Source organism: Catharus ustulatus, chromosome 3 (genome assembly GCF_009819885.2).
Source record: "Catharus ustulatus isolate bCatUst1 chromosome 3, bCatUst1.pri.v2, whole genome shotgun sequence".
Classification (NCBI taxonomy): Eukaryota; Metazoa; Chordata; class Aves; order Passeriformes; family Turdidae; genus Catharus; species Catharus ustulatus.
This window is the reverse complement of record NC_046223.1, coordinates 27,262,607-27,289,035: the sequence shown is the minus strand read 5'-3', so window position 1 is coordinate 27,289,035 and position 26,429 is coordinate 27,262,607. Positions and strand designations below refer to the sequence as shown.

Here is a 26,429-nt window from a genome sequence, read left to right as displayed (position 1 = left end):
ACAGCTAAAGACGCATGTTGAGGAGCTGTGGGATTAGCATCCTGTTTTTTGCAAACCCTTACACTGACTTCATGGAATGGTTGTGTGATTGGTAGGATTATATGGCCCAACATTTACTCTGCAGAACACTGTTTCCTATGTATTTAACAAAACTTAAGAGTTTTCTCTGAAATTTTGGTATGGTGGTTTTCTGGTGTATGCTGAATTATTTCAGAAAGATGCAAGGGTAGTAATTCTGTGCTTGGAGAATACAGGAAAAAGAAATTATCTGTATTTAAAAGAGAGAATCTAAATATGCATTTCCAATAGTAATTGTTTCCACTTTTTTGCAACGGAAACATAACATTTTGTTCAGATGCCTCTTTTGTGCAAACTGTGGTCAAATTTTTAAACTTGCATTTCACATTTAAACTGTAGAGATTTCTTACAATATTAAAACCTGAAAACCTTCAAGAGTCAAAACACTGCAGGGGTGAACAGACATTTCCTCTGAATTACTTTAAGCTATGTTAATGTGAATCTGGGACATTTGAAACAAAAAACAGAGTCCACTCTGTAAATTATATTTGTGCCAAGACAAGATGAATAAAGCAAACACAAAATAAAGCAAGGAAATTGAGTATCTATCTGTGGGAGGAAAGGCCAAGAGGTAAAAATGATGGATGCTTTGCGCACATTTTACTGTAACCTTTTTAGATACGAGTAGACATGAGTAGGTAGAATGTGTGACATGTCTCTTCAAAAGATTTGACTTTTCCTATCTTTATTTAAGAATTTGCTTAAGCTGAGGAACTGCTTTTCTGATTATGGCATATGGTGCTGGCAAGGCACAATATGGTTTCCTACATGAGATGGAGTTTCAAGGATTGAAACCTTTTCTTTGAGCACGTGTAGCTGCAGTCTGCTTGAAACAACAAAGGAATGAATAAGCACAGGCTCACAACTTGGGAAAGCCAGTAACAGAAAGAGCTGTGCCATGCTGACAATTGCACATCACTTCCTCTGTGTACACACATTTAAGGTCAAGCTTTTAGTGTCTTATCCTTAAGAGTAAATCTTGAGCCTTCTGTTCTGGAGTAGGAATTGCCCTACAGTTACTATACCTGGCATCTGTACAGTATATTGGCATCACCAAATGGTGATGATGCAGTTCAGAAGCATGGTTTTCTAGCTGCTAAGCTGCAGTGGTGCTGAATGGAAATATTTCATTGTGAAGACAGTTTGGAAACATTTGGTGTAATTCTTTTCCATGAGTAATACAAAGGATTACTATAGGTAGCAGCAATAATACCCTATTAATGTGATGTTAGAAGTTACTTAACATTTCAGTTCATCTGAAGTGTATTTTAAATGTACTCTTCAGCGCTGTTCAGCCAAAGGGGGGAATGTCTTGACTAAGGTGACTGCAATTTTTACATCTCATAAATGCAATCTAACATGATTATTTGTGAGCTTGTTGTTTCATTTATATTTCGGAAAACAAACAAAAGCTATGAACTTCCGTTATGAATACCTGTATATGTTTATTTTCCCTTAAAATGTTCTGTGTGCAGTAATGTATTTCTTGTGGTAATATTTTACAGACTCCTGGCTTGAGAGCACACTCTGGAAGATTGCAGTGGTTTGCAAAAAAGTGTATATTAAATAAACAGGTATGTGACTCGTATGATGTGTTCTATGGAACTGTCATTTTGTTCCAAGAAAAATTGTTTTGAAGTATTTTCTTGCTTGATTTTTATGTTTGTGAAAAGACAGGTGACAGACTGATGAGGTGAACTTAATGCTGGTATATACTTAAACAGAAATACTGTTTTAGCTGAATGCACGCAGCATGTATGTACACATAAACAGAAAGATAATTGTTTGACCGAGGTATAACTGTGTTCTTCCTTCTTTTTGAAGATGGAAACTTTGGAACAGCTGGTAGAATTAACTCGAAATCTGTTTGAATGCGATAGAGATGCGATGTACTACCACCTGCTTGAACTGTGTGGTAAGTGAGCTTGAGATCTTTTTCATGTTTGTAATCTGTTTTCCTTTGTGGTTGGAGATGGAACCTAACCCTCTTGATACACAGTTAGTCTGAGTACCATTTCTGAGGCATCAGAGGTCAGAGATTTGGGATTTTTTACATCTGCAGACCTGAATACTTAGTTAGTATAGTGTGTGTGTGTGAGAATGGATGCATAGCTGTAATATATAGACTTAAGAAGTACAAGTTTTCCAATCCGTGCTATTGCCTGGTGTTATAATTTGCAAGTTCTGTTTTGGCTTTCATTGCACTTAGAGAAGAAAACTTGCTCATCTGTTATCTTCATAACTGATGAAAATTGGGGGTCTGCTGTAATTGGATCTGGTTCTGAAAGGTGCATATATATTTTTAATATACTTATTTTTCACCAGCCACGACCTAACTTCTGCATCATTTAAAACCAATGAAATAGCTTCTAAAACTATTTAAAGTTCATTTCTGTGCTATAGACTTAGTGTAGAGGATGTATCTGTGAGGTTTCCATTCCTCTTTTCTGTGATTTTCAGTCAATGTGGATTTCATTACCCAGTGTACTCTAATAAAGTATAAAGGATTAAAGTTTTGGAGATTTACTTTAAAATACTGAAAAAATACATTGTGTTAAGATTGGATATGGAGTACTATTGGGTATGGAGCACTAAACAGTAAATTGGGACATAAAGCATTGCAGGGATTTATTTCTGTGTACTTTGATAATATATGTACATATATCTATATATTATTGAGACACTGTAGGACTTTGAAATATCTGGAAAACTTGTTTTTGGGTTTAAAGTAATTTTAGGCTGTTCTCCATGTATATTTTTAGTTGCGTAGGACTGTTGATGCAAGCCTCTTCCCCACTACACTTAGCTACAGCAGGAGGAGATATGAGCACTTGCACCAAAAAGATGACCAGAGACCCCATGAGAATTTTGCTACTTTTCATTTCCCGCAGCCTTGGAAAGCTTCAAAGAAAACTGTAGCATTACCTCATTCTGGCTTTACACATACTGGTTTACCATCAAAAGTCAAGTAGGCCTGAAAATCAATCTTGTCTCAACAGGGAGAGAACCTTCCTATTTCTGCACTCATCCTGTTCACCTCTGGCAATGACTAAGTCTGACAGTGTGCCTGCTAGGAAGAGAATCTCAGAAGATACAATTCATCAAATTCTGTCATGCAAAATCTTCAGTCTTCTTTCAGAAGACAGAGCCAATTCCATCTATTCAAAGAAGTGGAAAACATTTGTGGGTTTCTGTCACCATGAAAGACAAAAGCCATGCATAATCCTACTTTCAACCATTTTAGATTACCTATCAAAGCTGCCCCATGCACAATTACAGTAGGACTGTCGTGTATCAAAACCATAACTTCAGATGTATTTTAGGCATATAAAAAAACCCCTTACCATCTAGTCCAAGCAGTAATCAAAAATGTTGAATACAATGCATTTGATTATCACAGAAAACTTCTGGAGTTTGAGCCTAGACCAAAGCTCCAAAGTCAGATCACATCATAGCCTTCTTTAGTAAAGGTTTGGGTGCCTCCAACAGTGGAGATCAAAGAGCCTTTCTGAACAACCTGATCCAGGATTTGATCATTCTCAGATAATCCCATTTCTGCAGCATTCAAATGTCACCTTTCTCAGTTTGCTGTGCACTTCTGAGGACTCTTGAAGAGTCAGCGACAAATGTACAAGATTTGCATGTATAGTAGGAGAACTGAACCTGATTTGAGTAAAATGCCAAGGCAGTTTATTGAGAAGGATATTTCTGCTTTAGAGTGTTCGTTTTTACCAGGGTGTAAATCAGTAGTGTCCTAGAGTCATAAATGCTTCACAACTGTGACTGCAAAACTAGAAAACGTAAAGGCAATAGGAAACCACTTGCTGTAGGTAGTTAAATGGTAGTTAACTGTTTTCTTGTGAAGTCCAGATTTCTATTTATTCGCAGTTATGTACTGTGATGCATATATAAATTTCAATTAACCATGTAGAACAATAGTACTAATGAGCTGGGATGATCACTTCTGTACTACTTTTGAGCTGACTTCTCATTTATCTGAAAATTCTTAATATCTTTGGGGTTTTTTTCTGGCATCCTCTATGTATTAAAACAGTTTAAAACTTCAAATTGATGATTGTATGAAGTGGTAGTACATGATTAATAGATGAATTATTTTCTCAAGGCATAATTTTGAATCACCTTAGGTATGGTTGTATATTCTAAATGTGCTTTTATCTGAAGTTTTTAATATTATTTCAGAGAGCAACAAGGACTGGGGAAAGGCTGAAGCTATTTGGACTAAAATTCAAGAAGAAAATATTGTTCCTCGTGAGAAAACACTAATTTTACTTGCTGATATATTTGAGAAAAATGGTCAGGTTGTTCCATTTGAAGTACCTAAGGTAAGTGGAGTTTAACTTTCCTAGATAACAACACTTATGAATGTATTTCTTCTTATAAAAAAAAGTTAACAGATAGCATTACAGTAATTTAAATGTTTGTTTCTTTTAAAGGGTAGGCCTGACGATAGCAGAAGTGCAGCTAGTGGGGAAGAACTGAAAATACAGATGCTTTGCAAGAAAAATAAAGCAAAAGGTAAACTGAAATCCACTGTGTGTTTTTCCCTCTTTCAGTTAACTGCAGAGCTTTTCTATTTCTTTCCCAGTCTTTGCTAAAACCAGAATTAATTTGTGCGTGGATGTTTTGCCTTTGTATACAGAAGAGCAGTGTGTATTTCAGTGCCATTCCTTTGATACAGTCTGTGTTTAATCATTGGAAATCCATTCCTATCTATCTCGTCCCAAAGCAGAGTGACAAGAGTAAATAGCTTTACTGACCTTACAAAATGGGGAGGAAATCACAGAATCCCAGAATGTGTCAGGTTGGAAGGATGGGTCATCTGGTCCAACCTTTTTGCTCAGTCTGATCCTTGAGCATGTGGAACAGGATCCTTGAATATCTCGAGTGATGAGACTCCACAACCTCTCTGGGCAATCTGTTCCAATGTTCAGTCACCAGCACAGTCATGCTTAGGTGGAGCCTCCTGTGCATCAGTTTCTGCTCATTGTCTCTTGTCCTATTGCTCTGCACCACTGAGGTGTCTTGGTCCCAGTATTTTAGTATTTTTCCGAGGTGCAGAGCATTTGAATATCCTGGAAATACGTTTTTCTCGTCATCTATACTATAGTAAATAACTAGATACCTCACTCGAAAGCCGTATAGAAAATAGAATTCAATAGGTTTAAAAATTAATTTTGCTGAATGAGGAAGATTTATGAATGCAAGACACCTAATAATTTTCTTCTCTAAGTGTAATCAGTATATTTTACAGGTTGGACACAGATTTTTAAAAGAAGAATGTATCAGTCATTCAGACATTTAACTTACATTGTTAGTGAAATTACCATCTAGAGTTATTCAGTCTAAATATTCAGTTTATTTAGATTAGGAGTCTAAAGTTGAGTCTGGACATTTTGCATACTGGGAGTGCAATACCATGTTATGTATATGTATATGGAATTGAGAATCATGTATTGTGGCAGACATTATGTTTTCAGGAGGTTCTTCATGCTGGTAGCTGTTGGCTATCATAAGCAAATGAGAAATGAAGAAATATTTTCATTGAAAATCAGATGAAATCAAGGGCATGAACTTCATGAGATTTTTCACTAGGAAAGTGTCCTGTACCTTTGGTATCATAAATGATCAAGTAGAGAGCAGAAGGAAACTAAATAAATATGACTTAGACTTCGCAGAGAGACTACTTTACAAAAAACCGTAAAATATAGCTTCTGTGATGACTTCAGATATTGGACTTAGCAATAAATCACTTCTAGACATTCTTTTATTTAGAAGTGCAATATTTCAGAGATGGTGGTCTAGAGCTATTGGGAATGAAGAGGAAAAAAATGTTCCGACTATATTGAAAACAATTTATCTTCTTGTAAAGCTGTTCTCTTGGCCTTAAAAAGCCCTAAAACCACTAAGTTGTTGCTTTTTTTTCTATAACAGTATCATGTAAGTTTGGTGTGAATGTAGTAGGGGAGCTTTTTGATGGGAAAAAGATGAACTCAATCTAGTTATGTAACTATTCAATGAACTTTCCAAGTCTGACACGTTTTGATAATCTGTTCTCCAAAGTGCTTGATTTATGCAAAGTCATATTTTCATATTTGTCTTGATTCCTCAGTGTGAGAACTTGACTCTAGGGGATCGTGTAACACATATCCCAAACAGTCACAATTACTGAAACAGATTTGACTGTCTTGAGAACTGAGACTTTCTTGGCAAGTTGTCACTTTTCTAACAAATCTTTGTACTTGAAATAGCTGGTATAACACAATATGATTTTGAAACCAAGAAATTTCTCTTTTGAATGCTAATATATTTTAATAATTTTAGATGCCATCTGAAGAAGTGATAAGCTGATAATACCTGATCAGGCATATGTCTCAATTCAAGATTAATCTAGGTATACTTCAAACATGCTTCTTGCATAGATGCAAAATTAAGTTAAGAAAAAAGTCTGAATAGGATGATCATTGCAAGGTTAGGACTGACATACGCAACAAAATTGATGGAAATATTTTTAATATTTCATTGAACTAGTCATTACCAAAAAAACCCAAATTAAAGATATTTCAATGTAGAAAGGAGATCTTGCATCTGTGATAATTGAAGGTAACATATATTTGACGTCATGACTACTAGTGGCAAGGTCTATGTCTGTACCCAACTGATGAAAGTAGCGTTTCACAGGGTGAAGTCCTAGCTCAGTCTGAAGACAGCAGAGCTTTTGTAGGAGTCTCTAAACACAAGGATTTTTTAGCCTAAAAAAATAGAATTCAAACAGACATTTACAAGCAGAAAGACCAAACCTATCACCAGTCAGCTATATTTTTGTAAATTGTTAGTTGCATTTGTAGCAGGTTTCACCAGCCAGAGGAGTATTGTTCTTGTTGAATGTGGTTGCTGGTCTCCTGGAACCTCAGATTTCAGAACAGTGGAAGGAAGAATGTCTTCCCACTGAATTTGAACTTGAACATTATGAATGCTGGTGATCAGCATCTGAGCAGGCAAGAGAGTTCATCACGTTGCTGCAGCCCAAACTAACTTTAGACTTCTAAGTAAAAGTGGTGGGAGGATTTCAGGACCTTTCTTATGTGGTCCTGTTGTTGTTTCATTGCCCTCTTGCTTGACAGTGCAATCACTCTGTAATGTCAGACTGTCATGTCAGACACGCTTGTATACATGAAACTCAAATGCACAGAAGTGAATTTAATTTTTACAAAGATGCTGTTATACTTTATCTCTGTTCATATATATTTAACAAAGTTTCAAGCATACAAAGTAGATTATGAATGGCTATGGTAATTCTAATTATTAACTTTTTTTAGGAGTCTTTGTGATATAAATAATAAGTGTTATGCATAGCCATTTCTGTGCCTACATTTCAGGAGGTTTTTGTGTATGTTTTTTTGGCTGAAGAAGTTTAAGATGCAAACTGAAAGGCATACCAACAGTTTTGATTAAAATTCTATAACACCCTGTACTAAGTGCAATTAGTATGATGCTTCCTATGACATTAAGATTCAAATGAGTCTTCATCTTTACTTTCAAAGTAGAAGAAAAAAGCTTAATGCTTAACTGTGAAATTTGTGGTGATAGTCCAACTATTTCTGATAAGTTTTAAAGGTTATTGCAGCTATGATTTAAATTAGCAAAGGGATTATTTCATAAGTGATTAAAAGAAACATGCAGTCACTGTTTTGATGTAAAAGATCATTTATGGTTCTTAACACAGCTTTCTAGCATATGTTACAGTGTGGATGGCAGTTCTAGCTGCATGTTTATAGTTGCATAATCTTGTTTCAGAAAAATAAATGACTGAAAACTGTGCTTATCATTTTTTTCCCCTTTTTGGTAACATCTTTTCATACACTGACAGTTATTGTGAATGCATGAAATAAAACTGTTAATCAGTCAAACAAATGCAGTGTAGTTTACTTGCTAAATATCTGTATATTTGTAAATTGTATGTTTTGTATAAATCTTGTCGTAGCCAAATAATTTGATCTCCCCATATTGGAATCGCCTCCTATATTATTTGTTAAATGCTGTTGTGATCATGCACCAGACACTGTAACTATATACCCCAGAATTAGGTGTTGCTTTAAAAATCTTGAGTCTTCCCCTTCTAACCAGCTATGTTGATATTGAAGCAACAGCCACATGTAAAGGAAGAGCAGTAGCCAACTTTTTCTCCTGTAGAAGTGTGTGTTGGTTGTTTGTATGAAGGCAATTTTGAGCAAGCTGTGATCTGCAGCTTCTGGGCTTAAAGATGTAAGCAAAGGATACATAGATTTAAGATGGACCTTTCTTGATGAATAGGTGATTTCTTTCTGTGGTCAATGTTCTTGCAGTATGACATTTCCTTTTGGCTTTCTTACTCTCTTTCAGAGGCCTACAGTATTTTCAGGAGAATGCAGGAGAAGGATGAGTCTCGTTATCGTTCCTGTGACATCCTTGTAAAAGCATTGTTAGCGCAGAATTGTCTTCAAGAAGCCCTTGATGTGAAACGCATGTAAGGCTTTTCTTTGTTTGGGGGATTTTTATTGGCTCAGACAGAGGGGTTAAATAATTTCTGGATCATTTTCAGGTGAGTCCTTATCTTTTAATGGAAAAACAGGTCATGGATAGTGATTGAGAGCTGGGTAAGAAATACACCAGGGTGATATGCCACATTTTAAAAAAGGTACTAGAGTGACAGTGTGTATTGCTAATAACTCATTTCAAATAACAATCTGAACAAATGTACTTGGCATCAGAGCTGAAAGTCTACCCTTCTGGCAGTCTGCCTTTTCTTCTTTAGAGCAATATCCAAACAGACAAGATTCCTTCACTTAGCTGCCCGTGAGCCTTCCCCTGAATGCCTGTCCCTGCTGCTGTCTTACCCTGCCCACACTCCCTGGCAGCTGGCTGCCTGCCAAATGCAAAATGGTACATTTGACTGTGATGCCAGTGGCTAGGAGATGACCATAAACCTTAGATCCAACTTCTCACACTTCTGAAATAAATCCAACCTGCTGTCATGAATTACTAGAAGGAAAGGAATTGAATTAACCTTTAGTGAGTTGTATGGTACGGCACTTGCTTTAATTACTGCCTGTAACATGTGTTCTGGTCAGGTTATAGGCTTTTAAGTGTCGTGACTTGTCAACATGGAGTTCAGAAGAACAAAAATTTAAGTTTAAAGATTTTAAGTCTTTCAATTTATTCAACTAAAACAAGAATAGTGGTTGTCATCAAATGTGCTCACTGGATGAATACAGTGGATTTGAAGGTGCCTGTAGGGGAATTACCTAGTGCATAGAGTATTCTAAAGAAACCTAATAGTTTTTAGAGACAACTTAGTTTCTGATGTCCAGGAATAGTCTAGTGTAAGATGATTCTGATTATTTAAATGTTTTAGGCTGAAGAAATGTCTTTCATTGAAAAAGTGTTTGAGTTGTGCATTCAGAAGAACAAATACTGCTTTTTCAAATAGCTCTCAGCCACTGGGCTTTATAGTAAGTAATGTTTGTGCATGCAGGGTATATGGCTTATATCAAGGGAAAACAAAATCAGTTTATCAAATTGATCTCCCTGTAATGCAAGTAACTATAAATCTTTGCAGATAGAAGATGGAGGGGAGGTGTTTTAGGAAGTACAGAGAGCCTTGATAAAATTTAGGTAGTTTGTTTCAGAGAAAATAGTCAAGTATCAAAAGATGTATTGGAAGGTTCTTCAGGGAAGAAGCTTGAAACATTGTACTAAAGATTTGTACGTGGATCCCCTACTTCCCTGCTCTGCAACTCAAACACACTTGTAAGCAAGATGCACAAAGTAGTGCATAATATCAACAGCAATTTGCAGATTGAAAGAGAAGAAAGAAGATGGTGGTTTGTTCCTAGTATTTCAGGGATTCAGAATTGTCACTTTAGATAGGTGTTGGAGTACGTAAATTGAAAGTTCAGGATAAAAAATAATTTGAAAGACTGAAAAGGTTAGAGATGTGTTAAGCCGCTGAAGTTTGAGATGTTTAGGAGTAAAGTAACAGGATTTTATAAGAGATTTTCTTCTTGGTTACTGGTCAAAGCCAACTATGATCGTAACTCCGGTGCTTTTCACAACTCTCCTACTCCATCTCGTAGCATAGAGATGCCAAATAATGGCAATCTGAGAAGCTTCTAACAGCTTATTGTTGCATCAAGACAGAAAATGCTTCATATTGGCCATGCTCAAGGCATTTCTGTGTTGGCTTTTTTTCTAATAACGAAGTTATGCTTATTTTAAACCTTTTTACAAGCGTTTGAGTTCTAAGTAATTCACTGAAATAGATGAAGTGATTGTGTGTGTGCCTGTGATTGAGGAATAACAAATCTATGTGTTTAGCACACGTTTCTGAATACTTCGGAATTTTTCCAGTCTCATACTAAAAAGACATTGCTCCTACAAAGCCTAAATGTGTGCGGTGGCCTGAAACTTGTGCAGCTCCTAATATTTTCATAAAATACAGGAAAACTACCTTCATCTAAATACATTTTACTCATTTTACTATTTGAAGCCAAATTTGAAAGGTAAATAATATGTAGATAGTCTTACTGTGCACATTAGCATAGGCAACAAAATAACTTATTTTTTTATAATTTAAAAACATCCAATTACTTCAAAATGTCCCCGTCTTACCAGAACTGAAAAACTTCCACAAGAAAACAGTGTGGGAGAGGTAAATAACACTCCTACACTGCCTTTGAAAGAAACAAACACCAGACATCCCAGAACATTACTGATCTGTTGGCCAACCCAAGTGTAGTTGCTTTCTCATTCTAGAACTGTTTTGAGGAATATTTACTGCATTTAGTCCAAGAAGTTTTAAATAGAAATTTAGGAGTATTGGAATGATGGATTAGTTCTGTAATAGTAGCTAACATCTATTTAATCACACTAAAGATTGGAAGATTGGAGAAAGTAAATCCTTTGTTATATGTAATTTACAGTCTCATGCATGAATTGTTGACTTAAGGGCTTTGACAGATGGGACAAAGGGAAAAAAAAGGCGGAACTGAGCAGTGGGTGCTTAGGCAGGGATTAAGAGGATTGGTTGGGAGAGGAAGAAAATCCTGAGTCCAGTGACTGCATTTGTGAGCCTGGGAGGCTGAAAGTGACTGAGAGGATAGTCATATTGTGTGCAATGTGAAGGATTTTCTTGGGATTGAGGAGAACAATTTAGCAATGACCCTGCTTACCTCCCAATCCGCTCAGCCCCTAAGTTCAAGTAGGTAGGCTGCTCAGTTGTTTGCCACAAGATGATCAGTGAGGTTTATCTTGATTGCTGATATGGTAAATGGCAATGCCCCCCTTTGCTCTGTAGAGATTTTGTAATCTAGAAATGAACATTTGTAAAGTTATCCTTATATATTAAAAATGGGGCTTGGTCTATGTCCTTTAGGAGCAGGAACATTTTGTAGTGGAAGACCAATGTGATTGCTGGTTAGTCTCTCTTGACTAATATCCACAGGGTTAGAAAAGCTTTAGCGGGGTTACAGAAGTAAAGGCTGTCTTTGCTGTGCATACATGAAGTTTTGTATTACAGAAGACAAGGAATTGATAAGGGAAATACAATTTTAATGTGGCTAAGGCAGCAAATGTAGGATGTTCACTTTAAAACCTGTATACATCTAGATGACAGAAATTTGAAAATTAATCAACCAAATGATATGGTGTTAGTTCATAATATGCTTTAGTTTATGTTTAAAATATACAGTGCTGAAAATAAATGTTTCATTTTTATTGCTGAAAGAATAGTTTTATATTTTATAATTATGGTGACTATTGAAAAAAGAAGAAAAAGTATCCAGCTTAGGATACAACAGAACAATGCAGGGCATGCAGTTATTTTAGTCATCTAATATGTCAGCATTCAAGAATCTGAACCGATTGTTTAAAAAAAATCTTGTACTTTGTTTCTTTTGTTGCTCACTTCCAACTTTGTCATCTGTCAGAATGCAAAAAAAAATTATCCTTCTATAACCATTGACAGGATAACACAAAAGCTGTCTCCAGGTCGATATTTTGCAGCAATATTTTTAACATACGAACAGTAGTTTTTATAATTTCACCTTGGTGCTCAACCATTTATTATCGTATCAGAAGCATGTCAGTAATTCCTTTCTAAATGTCTGCTTCTTTTAGTGCTGAGACCCACATCAAGGGCTTCACACTGAACAGTGCTGCCAGCAGCCTCCTCATCATATCGCAAGTTAGGCGGGATTATTTGAAAGGTATGTCACAATGCTTGACCTTTACGTCACATTAATGCCTCTGCAGATTTTTCTTGTAACGCCCTTCGAATACTTGGATAAAGGAGTCCATTTAGCAAATTACCTGCTTATCAAGAGCCTTTTGTGGTAGCTGAGAGACGTAAATTACTGTACATGCATTTATAATACAGCTTGAATATGAATGTACTTGTCATTTGACCACTTAGTCCAGTTTCCATTCCATTTAACACAAGATGGGTTTTCTTAAGATGAATCACAGCTCTTCAGACATGCAAAATTTGTGCTCCAGAACGAGAGAAAGTACAGGCTTTCAAGTGCGTTAAAATTCACAGCACAAGTCATTTTGCTTTGGAAATTAACATACTTTAGAGCATCTGAAACAATTCCCAGCAGTTGTTTCTTGCATATTGTGTTGGTTGTGTGAGATACCAGATGAGTTAAATTGACTGTTAAATGTGCATGATTGTGAACTAAATGATTATAATATTGATTTAAAAACTTAATCAAATACTTTTTAATAGTTCTCAATACCAACAGTAGCAAAATACTCTGTTTGGCTTTCTTTGTAATGTAACAATGATGATAGTGAGGAAAATGGTGGCTGAAGAGTACGTAGGTGTCCCCAACAAGATGGTACATAAAGTTTACAGTTGTTTTGTTTCAGTTCTCAGCATTGGTTGCTTTGCAGCCTAGCTATCAGCTCCACAATATTACATCTTACTTATTTAGTTGGACTACAGAACTCTTGGGAGAGAGGAAAACTCTACATGCAGGTAGTTGTACATGCAGGGCAATATCTTTTATCTCCATGCAAGTCTAAGAACGGTGTTGATACATGTTTTTGTCAGTACCTTTAACATTAAAGCAACTATGTACCAATTCAGTGTATTATTTGAGTTGAGTTTTTAAGGCCTACCTGAAAATCCATTTTTGATTGTGCCATCATTACATCTTATTTCATTCCATCACACACAACTGTGCTAATAGCCCATACCCATGTAACATCAGCTACATTAAAATACTCAAGGTGAGCATTTAGACACTTCTCACTTGTACTTGTTTTCTCTGGCTGATAAACTTGTCTTCTTCCTCAGTCAGTCTCCAGTTTCGTGTCATTGGCAGGTGTCAACCACTGAAGTATTTGTGGTGAATGCCATTGATTCTTTTGCTCTTGGCAGATCTTTTTTTGCAGCTTTCAAGGCCTTCACCTGACTTTCCTGTCTGATTTTATTCTTATAAATCTTCTGTTTTCTTCTCCAGTGTGCCATGAATTTTACCAGGTCTTCCTGAATACTGCACACCAAAATTCTTCCCTTCCGCAGAACATCAGTGATGTTTCTATATCCTACTAGTCTATTGCACTAGCTCTTTGGATTTTTTTTTAGCTAGCATACTAAATTCTCTGTCATACCAACTCTCTTCCTTACTCTAAAAATCTTACTCTTTGCACAATGCAAAGTTTCTCAAGTCTGTGGAATTACATTACTTTGCAAAATTATATTTTCTTTTATCTTGTGCATTGAGCAAGCTTTATCTGACAATTCTGTTGAATAGTCACACTTAATCCTTGTTTCTGCTTTAATTTGAGAGGTACTATTTGTCTTTGTCTAAGTGAAGCCTTGAAAATTCAAGCTACTGGGTATTTCAGTTCATACTGGTAATTTTCTAAGACTCATAGATCACCAAAACATTTTTGGGCATGATATTTTTGTAGTCTTTTGTTGGTAAACTCCATTTGACCTACATCCTATAGCTTTCACTTGTGTAAAACTTATTTGCTTTATCACTTACATACCTCATTTAGTTCATCAACTTTCTTTGCTGTGTAATGTGGTTACAAGGTTTTATGGAGGCCCCTAAGTACAGTCCTAAGAACTCTGATACTTCCAGCAAAACCTTGATGAAAACCAGGTTACTTTAAAGAGTCAGAATTTGAGTTTCATGGTAGGAAATGTGCAGAGTTTCTAGGAGAGCATTTTGAAAGATGCATGGTTGGTTTTCACAAGCATATAGTTAACCTGCAAAATTATCCACTATACTACTAGAACCTAACTTCTTGCATTAGTGCTGCACATAGATAGCTTTCAGATCTTTCTCTGTCCTTGTTCTTGAGAAGGCTTGTTGTACTCTGTGCTAGAGCGAGGGCCACACCTAGTTAAAATTTGAACTTGGCGTGTGTTCTGAGATTGCTTTTTAAATGTTGTGAATCTTGCCCTTCCCCACATTGCTCCTTTTTTCCCCTGAAAAGAAGAATGTTTTTCCAGTGAAGGAAGGCTAAGCATACAGGATGGTTTTGCTTCCTGTCATTTAAAGGGTAATACTTGTTTTCTGCAGTACCTGCATATTGAATTGGAATGGCAATGCTGTGGAGTTCATGTGGGTGTATGCTATACTAGAAGTGTTATCCCTTGGTATTATAATTATCATTTGTGATTAATCCTGCCTGTGCTGGTAAGAAATAAGAGATTTTACCAGAGGGGCATGTCTTTTTGTGTCTGTTTTCTCATGGATAACATAAATTGACAAGAATTCTGCTTGGAGAAGTGAGGGTGACTGCATCAGCTGTGAATTTGGGGAATGTGTTGCAGATGGACAGGAGATTGACCTTGTGTGTCTTTAACATATGTAATTGCTATAATCTTAGGAGCTTTCTGAGTTAAGGGTTGAGTTCTCAGTTTTTGATCTTGCAAGGAGACTTGTGTCCCATAGTTCTATTTAAAAATTAGATTTTGGGATACACAGCTTTCATGCACACTTAAAAAGGGAAATCTTGCAGTTTTTATAACAAACTACATTTTTAAACTGTATTTATTCTTAAATATACAACTTTTTTGGTTTGTAGTAAAGGAAATTGATTGAAGTTTGGAGAAGAAAAGAGTCAGGATGTTAAAATCATAAGAGAGGATGTTTATGACACACTTGCTTCCCTTGAGCTGGTTACAAACAAATTATTTCAATGTTGAAAGTAGCTTAATACTTCTTATTATGAGATATTACACCCTTTCAACCTAAATTATTGTTGCAAGTTTTTATTTGTCTATATATATATTCAAGTTAGAATTCACTATAGTGATTGCAGGGCTTAAAGAGTTTTTTTACGTGTATATATTTTTAAAAGCATGGTACTTTCTGAACTGGTCTGATTTCTGTTTCCCTTATTTCTTTACCATTGTTAGATGCCTTGGCTGTTCTAAAAGGAATGCTTGACAGTGGCATGTTGCCTACTAGACCAGCAGTTACTGCTCTCCTTCAAGCCCTGGCAGAAAAAGGAGATGTAAAGAACCTGCAAGTACTTGAAAACATGCTGGGAGACGTCACAAAATCACTTGGTCTATCTGACTCAATAATACCTAATGCAATTGCATTGGCTCATACTAAAAGGTAAGCATTTCTAGGGCTATGTATTTAATTATTTTCTGCAGAGTGCTGGGAAATCTCTTGCATTATCCCTTTCATTCTGTTTCCATTTTTATAGTGTCCCCGATTTTAAAAATCTAGTTACGTACACTGTGCAGTTTGGTTCTGGTCTTGTCTCCTAAACTAATTTGGGGTTGAAAATGTAATGAAATACTGCAATAATAACTGTGAAGCATTAAGATCTTTTTAATGTTGTAGGCAGGTAAAGCATCAAGATTTCTTATCCCATACCAAAACTAACTTGATGTATGGAAAGACTGAGCAGTGTAAATAATACGCATCCTATATAGTCTAAAATACTTTGCCATCTGTACCTTTATAACTCTGAAAAACACATTCTTACAGGTGTTCCCAATACAATGTTCATTTATTGGTAGATCCGTGTTTCTGATTCAGTTTTCAAAGCATTTTTAATAGCTTTCACATGTGCTGCATTTCTGCTTCACCTAAAAGCATTAATTGTGCTCAGTTTTCTTTTTCAATTTAACTAGATTTTAGACTGGTAAGAGATGTCACTTGAACTTTTTAGAATGCTGGAAGTAGAGTTTACACTTTGGTGAATACTTCTTGCATGATTTTATTACCGTTTGCTATATTTAAGCCTTAAGATTAAAAGCATTTAGATGTAATGACCAAATGACATTGTCTTTTGCATCCAAAAAGGCAGGCATGGGAAAAATCAGGTAAATAATTAATTGCATTGCATAAAAATACTTAGGTTGCATACATTAATTATTCAGATACTCTGTTAATATTTAGATTTTGCCTTCTAGATTTGGAGGATGCATTTTCCTAATGCAGCAAGCTGGACTCTTCTTTCTTAATGAGGAAGAAAGTGTGTCCAAAATACCTGAACTTTGTACTGGTCAAAGGCCATTAAAAATTATTTAATAATTGATTTATTCATTCAGTCATAAGTAATTTCACATTTAAAATATCTGAGTGAATAAAAGTTTTTGGTCAATGTTTTTTCATCAACTATTCCTGGTAAATGCAACCTTGATGTAGAAAACAAAATCTTTACTGTAATTGCTTCTTTAGGTTTAGAAATCTTGATTTCAGAAAGTGAGCCAGTTCAATCTCTTTTCCTAGCAATGACCTTGATGCTGCTGTGAAGTACCTTGAGCCTCTGCTTATCTCTGGCGCACAGAATCCTGATCAAGCTGTCAAAAGTATTTCCTATTTGTTAAGAATGGTGTCTGAGGAAGGATTAGAACCAGCTTTCGAAAAATGTAAGTTAATTACAATGATATTTAAATATTCTGACTCGACAGAGGTGTTATGAAAGAGCTATTACACGTAAAACCTGCTCAGTCAGCATAAATCACGCCTGTGAAGTTTACAAAAACGGCTTTTCAATCAAAGATTTTCCTTATGTACCTATCATTTTGCAGTTGGTGCGATGGCAGAACGACTGGCCAGTCAGTTTGGAATTTACAGACCTGTCACAGATCTCTTCCTTCAGTATATCAGTGCAGACAGAGTGGATGATGCCAGATCGTTGATACAGGTAATGACATAACAAGAGGTACAGAAATGCTTAGAGCTCTTCAAAGGTTAACTGAGAAATTGTCAGAAAGAGATGTTGTGCAGCATAGGCTGCTACTGGGATGCATTTGAATTACAGTGTGAATAGCAGTGCACACTGTGGACTAAATAATGAGCTCATGCTCAGTACTGAGAGTAGTAGTGTGTGCCAGAGTCAGGGGCGATTTTTGTCTTACAATAACATGGAGGAAATAAAGGAAATATTTCTCCAAGTTTTTTGTTAGATGTCAGTTGTCTTGCAAACCATTTCCTTGAAACTTCTCACCTAATTTTTAAAATGTTGTAAACATGATATCTTAAAGCTGTAGTTTGCAAAACAGAAGCAGGCAATGATTGCTTGTCATGGACTTTACTTCACTTGGTTGCTATAATATTATATGTATTGTATTCAAGGTTTATTGAGAGCTGCATTTGCCTTCTCCGAGTGTCATAGATGCATTAAAACCCAAGTGTTGGTCTCTGGGTCACAGACTCAGCAGAGTTGGGAGTTGAGACAGCTTCATTTGTGCAGAGCTAAAGACAAGCCAAGGAAGAGGTGGGATGAGCTGTGGGTGCTGGAAACAGGGTCTGTCAGGAGGCTCATCCAAGCAGGTGACAGTCCAGCAGTCAGACTGATGTGTGCATAGGCTCCTGCCTCAAATCAAGGCCTCTTATCTCCTGATACTGCATGCTACTCAGCAGTTCCTAAGTATTGTAAACTGTTGGAAAAAAAGCTCTTGTTTCATCCATGGGATATTTAATGGTATTCCAAGACAATACCAACAAAACTGTTCAGTTACTTCTGCTGCAGTGTGAGGTCTCTTACTTGTAATTTCCTTACTTTTGTAGTACTTTGCCTAACTGGTCTTCTGAATATTAAATGAAAAAGAAAATATGATTTTGCTGTTAAACCCTCTTGCTATATAGCTTGAAACATGAAAATGCAAAAAGATTCTCAAGCTATTTCACTCCTCCCTGATTTGTTGATTTCTCCTTGATTGACATGGAATGAGTAAATAAAAATTGGATGCAGTTTTTTCCTTTTGTGAAAATAAGGGTTTTCTCGTTTTTAGGTAAAATCATACTATCCCTAAAATTTTCTAGAACATGGAATAATATCTATGCATATATTCCTGAAACTTGTTACACCCTCCAACTGTTAGAATTAAATTCATGGCTCTATAGTGTGCTTGAAATAACATTGTATACCTTATATCTTAATGGACAATTTAAAAATACCTTGTTATAAGTGAATATTTACAGATAAGCTTCAGTCTATGTGTCTAGGAGAAAAATAGGAGGGTTTATGGCTCAGGAAAAACTTTGAGCTGTGTTCAACACTTGTGACTGCTATGTGGATTAAGGCTTTCCACTAATAGGAATCCACTAACTGGAGAAGAGGAATAATCATTCTTAATTGTTATATTTTGGAAAGTAAACAACAATCTAAACAAACTATTTTGCGTGTAATTTAAAATATTAGTATATTCATGGAGACTCCTTGCTTTCAGAAAGCATGTAGGAGTCTCTTTAAAAGTTTGTGAAACAGCAGAGTGTCTACTACTGTCTGGAGGGAGAATGCTTTTACAGATGAGAGTCAGAAGTGATTATTTCAACATAAAAGAGAACTGTGGATAATGTTTCTCAAACTAGACTTTTTACTCTCAGAGCAGTTACTGGCACTAGGCGAGAATGGCTAGAACTGATAATAAAATATTATAAATTTGTCTCATCAGTGCTTTGCCCCTGTTTAACACCATAAAGCCACTTTTTGTCTGTTTACCTGAAGGAATGAACCTTCACACCTTTTCACCTGGACCTTAAAGAGCTTGTAAACCATATTACTTACACAGAGTACTCATGGCATAACCCAAAATTTCTTGTTTGCATATACTAGTTGACTATAGCAAATTCATGGTTTGTGTTTTAATATGTACAATATTCTCTTTTTCCTGTGCATTTTGGTACTGATACTGTGCAGCTGATTTAAAAAAAACCCACATTGTGCATTGTTAAGAGTTTTAAGACTGACATCTTTGAGGAATATACACTAAATATTGTCTTGTATATTTTATTTTGTCCTTGTTTCTAAAGTAAAATAGATTTTTGATTTTTATCTGGTCTGTCTCAAACTTTTTTAAGTTCAACTTTTCTCTCTCAAACCCTGTCTATTGCAGTTAAAGCCTTTTATAAAATAGAGAGATTGAAATCAGTCCTTTGTATGCATAAGTGTAGGTAATTATACTTTAAAGAGAACTTGCTTTGTACATTTTAATTTTTATAAAGAAACGAGCAGTTATCTCCCTGACACCTTATTAAATGTATAATTAACCTTATGATCCCTAGCTCACTTGTGAATGCTTGGCAGTATAATTGGAGAGGAATAGTGTTTCTCTTTTTCATTCTTTTGCAGTCCTAAACCTCATTTTTGTGGTATATTGAAGTATTAGTTTGATTCTTTCCCCTATTGTTTTAAACAAACTTTATACCTACCATTTTAAAAATGTTTACCAAAGAGGTGCATGAAATGAACTTGGCTTGTGGTTGGATTTTGGTTTTCTTGCCAAACTAGTATTCAGTTATTTACCTTGTAAATAGATAATATATTAGTATATTGTGTAAAACATCTGTAATTGGAAATTTTCACCTTAGTAATTTTGTTTATCAGTAACCTACTCATGTCTGCTACATTAATCATTTCTTTGTCTTCAGAGATGGGATGCAATAGTTCAGGAGAGGAGAACTTTAGGGCGTTTTATGGCTAGATCAGCAACTAGACCTGGACAGGTACAATATTTTTTTTCTTGTTTACAATTTTATATGTCACAAAATACTATTTCATCAGCCTTGTTAAAGTGTTTTCAACTTCACATTTGACAGCTTTACTGGGTTTCTTGGGGAAGGGGGGAGGTTAATTTGCAGAGCTGGTTATATTTAAAGAAGAATTTACATTATGAAGCATGATGGAAAAGAGGGTTACTTATTATTTTTCTATTGTTTCAGTTATTTCCTGCCTTTTCCATGTTACACTGTATATCCTATGAACATTGTGCTTAGAATGTTTCACTGCATTATCGAGTTCAGTATTGCAACCTGGAAGTCCTTCTTCTATTGGCTACATTGTAGGAATACAAATGCAAGTTAAAACCTCAACCTATCTCTGATGATGAAATGCCTCTGTGTTTACATTAAAAGACACATTTCATATTACTTGTTATGGTGGTTTGGACGTGTATCTAGTTGGAGCATCTGTTTAGGTTCCTGGCTTTGTGCTCATTCCCTGTAATTTGAAAAGCCCTCATTTATCTGCTTGCTCTACTCCTATCCCTCCCTCCTCTTATGGCCCCCTTAAAGTAAACAAAAAACCCTAAAACAAATAAAACACAAATCCAAAGGCCAACAAAAACCTCCGAAGCAAACAAAAAAGCCTTAGCACACACTAAAAAAAAAATCAAACACCCTCCCCCACCCCTCAAACCCAACATAAAACAACAACAACCAAAAAAACCCTGAAATACACACCCAAGCAAAACCATATGGATTCCTCTCCCATAGAGGAACAGCATCAGGAGACATCTAGCACACAGACTACAATAAATACGTTTTCAAATGAGCCAAATGCACGTTTATGTTTTGTAGAAATTGCCATTAAATACTAATAGATTTAAAGTTCTTCTGTTGAAGTGATGATGATAAATATGATGTAATAAACACTATTGGCTGAGGTCTATAAGAAGGAACTAAAAACATTGAAGTTTCCCAGCTCATAAAACTGAAATTTTACTAACACATCAAAGTTGGTAGTGTGTGATAAAGATGTTCTTAATTTCAATAAACTACTTTTAATTTAAAACCTGATAATTTTTGAAATTGCAATCAGAGGCTGAGGGGAGGAGGTTCCTAATTTAAGCACATTAGTTAGTGATCTGACTCTTTTTAAGCACTGATCATAGCTACTACCATTGACCTCTAGGTCATTGAAGGATGCTGAGTGTTTTGCAGTTTTCTTAAATTGGTTGAAATCCTACCATATTCTCATTGATATATTAATTACCTACCCGAAAAAAAAAAAATACATTAACGTTTAGGATTCTTGAGTATTGATTTTAGACCCTTTTTATATTAATTACATTTTGTGCTTCATTTCTTTTACTATTTCATATCTGCTAAACTTTGGGAAAGAAATTATTGTGTATACTTTGAGTCACAGTCTTTGTTACCAGTACAGTTCATTTGACTTAAAAAAATGTGCAGTCACTGTTCTGAATTTGGTGACTTTATTTTGTTCTTTAAGATTTCAAGTTCCTTCTCTTTTTGTCTGTGTGTTAAATCTCACAGGCAAAGAAGATTGAGTCTCTTCTAGAACTGATTCCTGAGCATCTCGATCCAGCAGCAGCCTACCGGTACCTCTTGAGATGTTACGGTAAGTGATTCTTTTTGGAACAGTGTTTTAGTAAGAGGTCTGGAGACATTCAGAAAGGTCATGCAAGCCCTTACCTGCTCTATAGTTTGAGTCATAAAGAGTTGCAGGGGTTATCTGAGGTTTTTCTTGTTTCAGTCTATTGGGTCTGTGTGCTGTCCCAGCTATTAGAATGGAAGAGCAACCAGCTGACACAAGCCGTGAATCCTTTACTTAGAAGCTAAAATAGGGACTTCATGGAATAAGAAGGAATCTATACTAACCCATGGGGGAAAATGCAGTAGAAATTTATGGCTTTTAAAACGAATTTAGTTTTTTTCCCTCCCAAATCATGTAATAATATTGGTTCCTTTTGTGTGTGTGTGTGTGTTTCAAAATCCTGATTTGTTCTATTAGTAATGTGAAATGATCTTACTGTTATTAGTGTAAATTATTTATGCATCTTGTAATGCAGTCAAAGTTAGTATTCCAGATGCCTTCATTTGAATTTACATAAATTGTTGAAGTACTCATCAGTTCTCTTTATAGCTGAAGTCAGAGGTTAGCACTTCTAAAAAAGTGAAGTTTTTTGTTTGTAATTATATTTATTTGCAAGACTCACTCATGAAAAACCAGGACATACAGCTCCTATGGCAAGACTCAGTTGGAAACTTGCATCTCTGTGCTATAAGAGTCTTTTGCCTTGTGTACTCTGATACTGTCCTCCAGTTTTATTACAGGGAGTAAATCCTTTTCACACATGTTACAAGTGAAAAAGTACAAGGATGGAAGCCCTTGCATACCAGTCTGTCACAGAGGAGATAAATAGGAATGATTAGGTAAAACACTTCCAACACAAATCCAAGATACAGTGTTACAGGAATACAAACTTATTTGAATAAATTTGTTGAAGTCCTATGGTGTGTAATCTAACTTAGAAAATTTGCTTGCTTATTAACATTGCAATCACTACCAAAATTGTTCAGCCCTGTAACAGATGGGTTCAGCTTCCCAGCAGCGTAAGTTTTTAACATGTTATTATAAAACAAAAAATTGCCCTTTTGTCACCAGTACTTGCTACCTAATGCTATCATTAGTCCTCTGCTGCTTTTACATCAGTAAAAATTCTGTAAGTGAACTAAGATTTTCACTATCCTTCCTAACTACATGATGGTACAACGGTTTCATAAAGAGATTGCAGAGAATCAATCACCTGCCCTAAACAGTGGTTACAGTGTAGTGAATATGTGTAGCTACACTGTATGAACAGATGCTTGCTGTACTCTATTCAGGAAGAGATGTGCCTGTCTCCTAGCAGGTTCTAGAGACATTCAGTAGCAGTATGAAGAGTTTGAAAAGCTGTTCCCAGGTTATTCTGTGCAAGCATCTTACCTGTATGAAACATTGATCATTTGACTGTTAAAGGGATCATCAGCAAAATATTTAGCACAACTGAAAATGAGAAGGCTTAGATTTTGCTCTAAACATGACGGATAGAAATAAAATCTTTTAAATCAAAGGGCTTTTTTGTTTGGTTGATTTGTTTGTTTGTTTATTTTATTTGAAAGTTAGTAATCTTTCAAACATGATTGCTTGTTTTGGGCCAAATCCAACCTTGTATTAGCATAATTTTTGAGTGAACAAATTATTCTTCTTTCAGGCCATTGTTATTTTTAATTAGAAAAGGCTATGAAACATGACAGAGTATTGTTATTACCGCATTTGGTTGATGTTTAACAAAAAAATGGGCAAATAAAATTATAATTGTTTATGTTTAACAAAGATACAGTAGAATGTACATCACAGTTGAAAGTAGTTTGATCATCTGTCAGGCATCCATGATGGAACAAATAAAAGCACCTTTATTCCTGTCCTTGTCCTGAGATGAGATCCACTGCCAGGGCTAGCTTTCCTTCAGTCTAGTGAGATGCACAATCCTTTGCTGTATACCTTTTAGAAAAGAAGAAATACGTAAAGTCACGATTGTGTGGTCCATTAAATGCAATCTAAGTATTAGCTCTTTTTGTTGGTGTTTCCCATACAATAAATCTATTTAAAGTTGTAGAAAGTTAACGATTTCTATGCTTTCATTAAGCTGTCATTTCATGCAGTTTTTGCAGTAGCCTCCCACATTCAAAAAGGAGCTCAACCATTTGCCAGATGTGAGTGGGAAGGAAGCTTTTTCTCTTGAGAAAGGGACACAGGCTATCCATTTCTGCACAAAGCTTTTTTTTTCCTTTATAAACCATTGTTTTTGTAGCTCCTATGGTTGCGAAGATGATGTTTCCAAGTGTGAACAAGTAAAACCTGAGACAGCTCCCATACTGCAGGTGTTTGTGTGCTCCTTCCCAGGCAACAGAATGAATTTAACTGGACATGATGGTTTCCTTGATGTTTACAAGGTGCTAGGAACTGTTGTACTGCTTCTAGGACCCCAGGGACAGCAGTGAAACTGTCAGGGGTCGCTTCAGTGTCATCCCAGTGCTTCTGAAGCAAATCTCTGAGCAGCAGTCAATGGTTAAGCATCAATGAAAACAGGTGGAAAGAGAAACAAGTAACCACTGAGATTTTTTGGGTTCTATTTTTTCCTCAGAATTGGATGGGGATGTTGCTTCTGTAAAGGCTACATATGAGAAAGCAAAAGCGAAGAATATAGAGCTGCACGAGATCACTTTGAAATCTTTAGCAACCTTTCTGAAGAAAGTAGGAGAGCCTGTCCCTTTCACTGAACCCCCTGTGAGTATTTCCTAATTAAGAAATAGATCTGCAGTTGTGTGTGTTCAGTATTAATAAAACAAATTGCATTAATAATTATGTAGAGACTAGGTCTCTACAGAGACTCCTCAAAGGAGGTAATTTATGAAGTCCTGGGTGTTGTGGGAGATGTGGTAATCTTGCGTTGGATTTGACTTGAGGAAATAAAACCTTGTGCAGCTTACAATATTTAAACTACCTTGTCCTTATCAGGCACTCATCTACAGGTGTACCTTTATCAAATCTCCTTGGGGCATTTATCTGAGCAATTGGACTTGAAAAGGCTTGTAGAATGTGTGCTTCAGTAACAATTAATGGCTTCTAGTTTTCATTAATTAGTGTTTTATGTCCAGTATAAGTTGCTGTGCTGGTAGGATGGAATTTTAGAACTGTAGGAATTATTTTTCTGTTACAGCTTTGCTTCTAGCTGCCTTGCCAAGATACCTATACAACTGTGCAAATACGTGTTACTTGAGGGTGACAAGCAGCATGATATTAAATCTGTGAAGACTGAACAAAGTATTGCATCATTCCTTTGACTAATATTCTATTAGTATCATTTTTGCTAAGCAGATTTTGAAGACTTTATATTTTTTCATTCTCTAAGGAAACTTTTTATTGCTATTTTCTGACTCCTTTTTATATTCTAAAAGAATGTTCTGTAATTCTGTGAAGACTGGCTATATACCATTTCTCTATATGGCTTCATGATAAAATATGATTTTCTTTTCTAATTTGTAAGGAATTGAAGAAAATTTTGATGCAAAATATTTGGTTTAGCCTTTGGCTTTGGTTGGTTTTTTCTGCAGCTTTACATAGTTTATAATACCAATTTTTATTTGGACTGTATATTTAATGCCTAGAATGTCTGTTTCTTATATGTAGCTAGTGAAAATAAGAGTTTTTTCCAAGTAACTGGGATGATTCATTTTCTGATTTCCCTGTTCAATTTTTCTCTAATGCAGCTTGGTCTTTAAAAGCGTTTCAATTTTTTTGACACAATTGCAGATTGAAGTTAAAAAGTATTTTCATTTTAAAAATGAAATTGATTATATTATTGCATTTAATAATAGAAGCTTCATTATGCATTTTTGGCAAGGTTTTCCTTTTCCTTTTATTCACTCTCTCTGGTATTTCTCCTAATTATACAGACTTCAGTACAGATCTAGTTTTGCATGACAGAGAATAATAGATTTTGTCAGGACGTAAGACTTTGTTCAGAATTAGTAACTTTTCAGTTGAAACAAGGTTGAACTTGTTTATTCCACTTTGTTTATAGGAGACATTCAAGTTCTATTTGGAAAAATGGAAGAATAGAAGATTGGAAGCGTCATGAACAGACAATTTTATGATTTAGTTGTTTATGAAATTGTTTAAATACTACATTCAATAAAAACTTTAAAAAGCATGTTATGTGTAATTTTTAATTTAAATCTGTGATTACCATCACTTTCTGTAACTGCCATTGATAGAAACATTTATTAATAGAAATACTGTTAAAATTGCTAATGAAATATCAAGGTGCAGCCCTCTGAGATATTTTCATTTTGTTGTATGATCTGCTATAAACTCAGTTTTTGTTTTCCCCTGTTGATTTGTCAGATATATGTATATCAAGAAAGTTGCTAGTAGGGTACAGAATTGTAACTGAAGGAGCCTGTCTTATCCTTGTTCTTTGCCTGGTCATTGTACTTTAAGGTGAAAATATAGAGGTGAAGAACATCATCTTCAGGATTCAGCTGTATCTACACAGAAAATAAACATATTTTTTAAGTTTTCTCTTAACTGTACTTTCTTGTGTTGAACATCTTGGTAAGGTGTTGGATATTATGTATAAAGACAAAATACTTTCATCTTTTGCACTAGCCTTGTGTGTTGCAGTTGTATAGCATCTTCAATCTCATAACTGTTAGTCCAGTTAATTTTACAGGTACAAGAGCTCTATATCCACGAAAGCAGTGCCTATTTGCAGGGGCAGCAGTTTTACTTGC

General features: G+C 35.5%; 1 protein-coding gene across 1 annotated transcript in view; it reads left to right on the top strand.

Annotated features, from left to right (window-relative positions):
- The window catches only part of LRPPRC (leucine rich pentatricopeptide repeat containing), an 85,126-nt gene extending 58,903 nt beyond the window's left edge, over positions 1 to 26,223 (top strand). Inside the window, exons 26-38 of the mRNA XM_033056362.2 lie at positions 1,584 to 1,652; positions 1,903 to 1,993; positions 4,279 to 4,421; positions 4,533 to 4,614; positions 8,479 to 8,602; positions 12,253 to 12,341; positions 15,518 to 15,722; positions 16,851 to 16,990; positions 17,153 to 17,268; positions 19,998 to 20,072; positions 21,624 to 21,708; positions 24,278 to 24,420; positions 25,718 to 26,223. Coding sequence (XP_032912253.1) covers positions 1,584 to 1,652; positions 1,903 to 1,993; positions 4,279 to 4,421; positions 4,533 to 4,614; positions 8,479 to 8,602; positions 12,253 to 12,341; positions 15,518 to 15,722; positions 16,851 to 16,990; positions 17,153 to 17,268; positions 19,998 to 20,072; positions 21,624 to 21,708; positions 24,278 to 24,420; positions 25,718 to 25,774 — 1,419 coding nt within the window. The 3' untranslated portion in view covers positions 25,775 to 26,223. The remainder of the gene's footprint in view (positions 1 to 1,583; positions 1,653 to 1,902; positions 1,994 to 4,278; positions 4,422 to 4,532; positions 4,615 to 8,478; positions 8,603 to 12,252; positions 12,342 to 15,517; positions 15,723 to 16,850; positions 16,991 to 17,152; positions 17,269 to 19,997; positions 20,073 to 21,623; positions 21,709 to 24,277; positions 24,421 to 25,717) is intronic.
- The last annotated feature ends 206 nt before the right edge of the window (positions 26,224 to 26,429 follow it).